Source organism: Laccaria bicolor, genomic scaffold (assembly GCF_000143565.1).
Source record: "Laccaria bicolor S238N-H82 LACBIscaffold_61 genomic scaffold, whole genome shotgun sequence".
NCBI classification, from domain to species: Eukaryota; Fungi; Basidiomycota; class Agaricomycetes; order Agaricales; family Hydnangiaceae; genus Laccaria; species Laccaria bicolor.
The window spans coordinates 286,984-292,952 of NW_001889932.1; the positions used below are offsets into that span (position 1 = coordinate 286,984).

Genomic DNA, 5,969 nt, shown 5'->3' on the forward strand with positions numbered 1-5,969 from the left:
GCGGCTATAAATAAGCTGTACTGGAGCTCTCAATTCGCTTCAATTCGTCGCTCAGATTCAAACCACTACCAGCGCTTCTCCTGACCGGTTCTCGTCTTGCTTGTATCGCCTTATCTATCTCGCCTTTCAGATCTTCGTCTCCGACTTTTCACGCCGCTGCTCACACCTAGTAAGCCACACTATCTCGCCAGCTTCCACCCACGCTAATTCTTTATGTCAGCCACTCACGCTTAACGCTATGCGATTTCGATGGCCTCTATGCAATCCCGCCGCCGCAACATCATCGCTTACCTGGACATTCAAGCTTTCAAGCCCTCAGCGCATTACAACGTCTTTCCGATGTTCGCCTTTTCGTGCCACCGCTCACGCCTAGTAAGATACACCATCTCGCCAACTTCCACTCACGCTAATTCCTCATGTCAGCCACTCAAGGCTTTTGATAGTCTCTACGTAACCTCGCCGCAGCACCATCATCGCTTCCTCCGACATAACGCTCAGCGCATTACAATCTAGGCGAGCCATCCATTCCCGTCTCCAACTCAGATATCGCCACGGTCACATCTCCTATTGCGTGGGTGGCCTCGAGCCTAAGCGTAGTAAAGTAGCCGCGTCCCTTGCCTGGGTGTGTAATCGATCCAGGTATTGGGGTGTTGGCGTGGCCCCTCCCGTCAGGGGGGCCGGAGTGACACACCATCTGCCAGGACTGCCACTGGATGAAGGTTGACTTGGTTTCAACATGGTGCATAAGTGGCTTTGTCTTTCTTGCGGCGGGTTTGGCCTCGTCGATGCGCGGCGCATTCAAGTATTGACTTTCCTCTGTTGCTTTACAATTTATGTCCAGCAGCGTCCATACGACGGCGATTTTTTCTTTGAGCGTGGCGTTACATTGGGCGGGCTCATGCGCTTGTTGTAAGCTCTGTCCTTCCATTATTTTGTCAGTCAACTCACAAGCGTCCTTCGGGATCACCAGCTCATCTTTTCACAAGCACAATACACTCGGCGGGTACCCTTTCATTCGCAGAACAACCAATCCCCACGCCACACATGTCCTAAAGCATCCTGGGTACTGGTGTTACCCGGGTGTGGAAAGTCGCACCCTCACGGGGGCGTGGGCAGGCAGATGCGTGATTGCACACCTGGATGATTGTTGGGGGCCTTTTTGAAGGTCTCGGGTATCATCTCACCGGACGTGGCACCGCTGACAACGGTGAAGCGGCGGTTGGTTGTTTCTGCTTTTGAACTGGGTACTCAGCATGGGGGCGCCTTTACTCTGGTGAGCCCACCCCTCGTTTCGCATGGTTTTCTTTAAACGCGATGCTACTTTTACAAGGAGTCATCTTCGCAACCCAACTCAGGACTTCAGCTCATGTTTCTAGTATACGTGATCTGTGAGTGAATGTTGCCTTTGATCCCCCCATTTTCACTAAATTGACAGTCGCAACGTCATCCATGTCCGTTTCTTCTATTCCTTCTCATCAGTCACTCCCATCTTCCTTCTCCAGTCATGAATCCTCGGTCCCTGCCCTCACCTTATGTAGTTTTTTCTTTTTCCGTTCGTCACTTGAACTTCACTTTAATGATGCAACAAATAATTCTCGTTGTCTTTTATCCACCACATCCCCCTTATAAAGTTGGAAAAAAAAATCAAATCCGCCGGGCTCTGTCTCTTTTTCAATTCCTCACTCAAAGCTTTTACGCTCCGCAAACATATATATTTTTTCCTAGCAATGACAACCGTCTACCGCGAAAAAAATCGTCTCTTTCCAATTCGCCTACCTCGCCGACACTTTCGTCTACGAATCCCGGACTCGAAACAACCCTCCACACCATCTGCATCCTCAGGCACACCTATCCCCGCCTCCGCAATCTCTCAGCCCAAATGGAGACAAGTCATCACTCACGGCTTCCCCACGTACCGATGCACGGCGCAATTGGTGACGGACACTGACACGGGGAAGATGTACCTCTTCGGAGGGTACGTCAATTCCGATTTTATACCCTGCCGCCCGGATGTGGTGTCTCAGCCTTTTGGCGATTTGTGGGAGCTCCGGTTGGATGTTCCTGGTGGGCATTTTGATGCCGTTAATTTGGAAGAGGAGATAAGAACGGCCAAGGCTGGTCCTTACCAGAGGTGTTTTGCGTGTGGGAATGCTGGGCCTTGGAGGGAATGTGGAGGTTCGCAGTGGTCTTTTTCTTTTTTTCTTTTGGAAATTGATGATATTTCTGTATAGGTTCATGTCGTGGTCGGGCGTTTTTGTGTGGTTCCGAGTGTCTTAAAGATGGTTGGAAGGAGCACAAGACGATGCATGGATGTAGGAAAACATAGAATATATGTACTCGAGAATAGGGAAATTTAAATTTAAAGTTGGCGCAGCGGCCGCTTCAAAACCGCTGCTACAGAAAAGTAAATCTTTCTTCACACTTCAAGAAAGGAAGGATTTCTGGCTGCACGATATTTCCCGCATTCCACGTTTTGTGCCACGACCCCCCGAGGAATATGTGGAACTTCATCTCGGCGTATAGTATGTAGAGGAGTCATCAGGACTCGGGCTTTCTCGAGTTATAGGCAACATATTGATACTCTTTTACCTCACAGACACTATTTCCATCTCTTTTCTGTGGAACTTTTTAACCATTTCAAAAAACATCGAAAAAAGAACACGAATTGCAAGGAAGTGTCACGATAACCTCACAAAACCTGGGGGCTACATGTAATAGCGAATTAATCGGTAGACAAAGTAAGAACTCACTTGAGTGAACAACTGAAAAAAAAGTCATATAAGAAAGAAAGTCCCGTCCTCGAACCAAAGGATTAAATAGGAACATACAAGCTTTCTTTCCAGAACTATTGATTCCAACATAGCATGGATATTCTATCCCGAAAAGGTCAGTAAAAACAAAAATGCCAAAGACAGACAGAAATACCATAGGAAGTAGAACCATACTGGAACGACTTATTCGTGAGAACTCCGTCTGTTTGAAAGATCTCTCCGGTAACGATTGAGTGCAACCCGTCATTCAACGTCGCGCCGGCTAAACAACATGAGAGACAACACAGTATCCCTTGAAAATAATCACCACTCACCCCAGTTTGCGGTGGCTGTAAGACGTCTCGAAAAGGATGGGTTCTCCGATGCCATAGTTTTACCAGAAGGATTCCGTAAACACTATTGGCTGATCATCTTTTGAGCCTGGAAAATCATCAGTGAGAATGGCAATGGCATCGCCGTCGTTTAAGGTAGTCTCTGCATCCTCATTTTCAAGCAACTGAACATCGTGACCTGAGACCCCTTCTACATGAACAAGGCAATATTTCAAGGAAGCGACTGTGTGCGGTACTGGGATGGTATATATGTCGATGCGACCCACAGAAGAGTCGCTTTCGTCAAACGACGTCTTTGAGACAGCTTCGCCGTCATCGTCGTAAAGTCGGTAATACACTGGCGAGCGTGAGTTTGAGCGTTATTGAGAACAAAAGCACAAGGCGCACCAAAGCGTTCTTCAATCTCCCATGCGGGTAATTCATTCGAGCCTGCATTACTCGCAGATTTGGGTCTCTTCTCAAGGGCGCCCTTGTCAACAACGAGAACCACAGGGTCAAACTCAGATGATCCTGGCCCAGAGTTCCATCGGAGCGCAAGACGAGCAGAGTCGTTCAAAGGCTTTTTTTCTGACAGCGACAGATACAAAGCGCCCTTTTCCGAGCCTTCCATGCCTTCAACCTTGCAGACGTACCTCTTCAGCGAGGCGGCTGTGTGAGGGGGTCTCACTGATTTAGACGAGATGCGACTGATGAAGCGATCGTTGGAGAAGATCGGGTTGTTTGATTCGAGTCGGCCTTCTTTGGTATATAACCGATAGTATACTGCGCGTATTATGTGAAATAGACGATGTATATGACGAAGAGTACGCACTATTACGGTGTTCGCTTCTCGTTTGAGATGCCTAATTTATCCGAATTCAAGATCAAAAGTGCTGAGACTCTTGACACAACACTTACTGGCTCAGTTCCTCCCTGCCCATCCAGAGAAGCTTGGCCAGCGGTGTTCTCAACTTTGCGCGCTCCATCAGCAGTGGCCATGGTGAGGTCGTAGGTCGCAACAGCTGGTGGGCGCTTCCTCCTGGTGCCTCAACCGCGCCGGCTATCACCGATGACACCCCTTTCACTGACACCTTCTAAGTTCTTCCAGACTACACAGTAGCACTCTTTCGACTTGCTTTCGACCACCCGACATTTGGCAGGCACGCGCACCGCTGGCGCCAGTCCAAGTTCTCCTAACCACTCCATCCAGCATCCGGCTTGTTTCGTTTCTCGTAACCTTATGGTTCAAATTATCTTCACCCACTGCTTGTGGTTCGATTTTTGTGCGTGTTTCTCGAGAATATCTCCGTCTGTAGATGCATAATCAGAAATATGCGATACAATGGCATTCAAGCGCACCCAACTTGAAGCTTGGTTTTATAACTTGTTGAGTCTTCTTCCCGGAGCTTTATTGATACCAGGTTACCCATTTCCATTGAGCATTTAGGTGATAGGCAATGTTCGAAGCTCTGCGCTCCTATTAGAGGGTTGCAAACAAGGTGAGGGCAACCGATGCCCAACGCAAATTCAAAGAGAAGGCGTATGTTTGGCGACCCAAGCTCGTCCACACCCGACCAAATACGCTCACGGCTATAAATAAACTTTAAAGCTGTTGAACAAACTGACCATAGCTCAGGTCAAACCCACTACCACCACCCCCTTTACTAGCGGCTCCCGCCTTGATTCTTAGTGCCTTCTATTCAACGACCTCACTATTTTCATTCTATCTCATCAATGATCTCGCCTTTGCGATGTTCACCTGCTTGAGCCACTCCTCACGCCTGCTAAGTACCAGTACGCCACGCATCTTGTTCACTTCCACGCACGCTAATTGTCTAAGCCAGCCAGCCACGCCCAACGCCTCACGATCTCTAAGTTAGCTCGCCAACTCAACAACATCATCGACCCGAACACTGGCACCACCGCAGCCTATTTCTAGGCGAATCATCCATTCCCGTCTCCAAGTCAGGTATCGCCACGGTCACATCTCCTATTGCGTGGTGGCCATGAGCCTAAGCGTAGTAAAGTAGCCGCATCCCTTGCCTGGGTGTGTAATCGATCCAGGTATCGGGGTGTTGGCGTGGCCCCTCCCGTCAGGGGGGCCGGAGTGACACACCATCTGCCAGGACTGACACTGGATGAAGGTTGACTTGGTTTCAACATGGTGCATAAGTGGCTTTGTCTTTCTTGTGGCGGGTTGAACCTCGTCGACACACGGCGCATTTGATTATTGGTGAGTCGTAAATCCTTTTTGCTTCGGGCATCGCCTTAATATCTATCCTTCAGTGGCGTCTTTCCCACAGCGATTCTTCTTTCTGAGCCTGGCGTTTTTAATTGCGCAGGCTCATGCGCTTTTTGTAAGCTCTATCCTTCCATTATTTTGTCAGCCACCTCACGAGCATCCTTTGGGACCACCAGCTCATCTTTTCACAAGCACAATACACTCGGCGGGTACCCTTTCACTTGCAGAACAACCAATCGCTGCGCCACACATGTCCTAAAGCATCCTGGGTACTGGTGTTATCCGGGTGTGGAAAGCCGCTCCTACACGGGGGCGTGGGCAGGCAGATGCGTGATTGCACACCTGGATGATTGTTGGGGGCCTTCCTCGAAGGTCTCAGGCATCGTCTCACCGGACGTGGCACCGCTGACAACGGTGAAGCGGCGGTTGGTTCTTTCTGTTTTTGAACTGGGTATTCAAGATGCAGACGCTTCAACTCCGGTGAGCATGTTCCTCGCGTTCTTTTTTTGTAAGCTTATGTTTTCCTTTCTAGCAGGCATCATGGCCTTGCTTGCTCGTTTTTTCTTCAACTTCTGACCAATTGATCTCGGGGTTTGACAGTTATATGAGCGTCGTTGTGATTTTTTTTCTGACATATTATTGAAG

At 49.0% G+C, this 5,969-nt stretch overlaps 3 protein-coding genes across 3 annotated transcripts in view; 2 read left to right on the forward strand and 1 right to left on the reverse strand.

Annotated features, from left to right (window-relative positions):
* Positions 1–2,530, forward strand: part of LACBIDRAFT_295820 (uncharacterized protein) — a gene marked incomplete at both ends in the record, with an annotated part of 3,900 nt that extends 1,370 nt beyond the window's left edge. Inside the window, 11 exons of the mRNA XM_001889015.1 lie at positions 56–169; positions 221–372; positions 466–622; positions 842–909; positions 940–1,108; positions 1,166–1,273; positions 1,334–1,388; positions 1,726–2,175; positions 2,232–2,256; positions 2,375–2,404; positions 2,524–2,530. Of these exons, the coding sequence (XP_001889050.1) occupies positions 56–169; positions 221–372; positions 466–622; positions 842–909; positions 940–1,108; positions 1,166–1,273; positions 1,334–1,388; positions 1,726–2,175; positions 2,232–2,256; positions 2,375–2,404; positions 2,524–2,530 (1,335 nt within the window). The remainder of the gene's footprint in view (positions 1–55; positions 170–220; positions 373–465; positions 623–841; positions 910–939; positions 1,109–1,165; positions 1,274–1,333; positions 1,389–1,725; positions 2,176–2,231; positions 2,257–2,374; positions 2,405–2,523) is intronic.
* Positions 2,531–2,607: 77 nt separating this feature from the next.
* On the reverse strand, positions 2,608–4,081 carry LACBIDRAFT_295821 (uncharacterized protein; the record flags this gene model as incomplete). Its single annotated transcript, XM_001889063.1, has 9 exons — positions 2,608–2,698; positions 2,751–2,762; positions 2,829–2,873; positions 2,926–3,033; positions 3,086–3,100; positions 3,169–3,440; positions 3,491–3,865; positions 3,915–3,945; positions 4,001–4,081. 6 exons carry the CDS (start codon positions 4,079–4,081, stop codon positions 3,019–3,021), a joined length of 789 nt encoding a protein of 262 aa, XP_001889098.1. The 3' UTR covers positions 2,608–2,698; positions 2,751–2,762; positions 2,829–2,873; positions 2,926–3,018.
* Positions 4,082–5,428: 1,347 nt separating this feature from the next.
* LACBIDRAFT_314548 (uncharacterized protein) lies at positions 5,429–5,967 on the forward strand (the record flags this gene model as incomplete). Its single annotated transcript, XM_001889016.1, has 3 exons — positions 5,429–5,439; positions 5,501–5,804; positions 5,860–5,967. 3 exons carry the CDS (start codon positions 5,429–5,431, stop codon positions 5,965–5,967), a joined length of 423 nt encoding a protein of 140 aa, XP_001889051.1.
* Between the last annotated feature and the right edge of the window lie 2 nt (positions 5,968–5,969).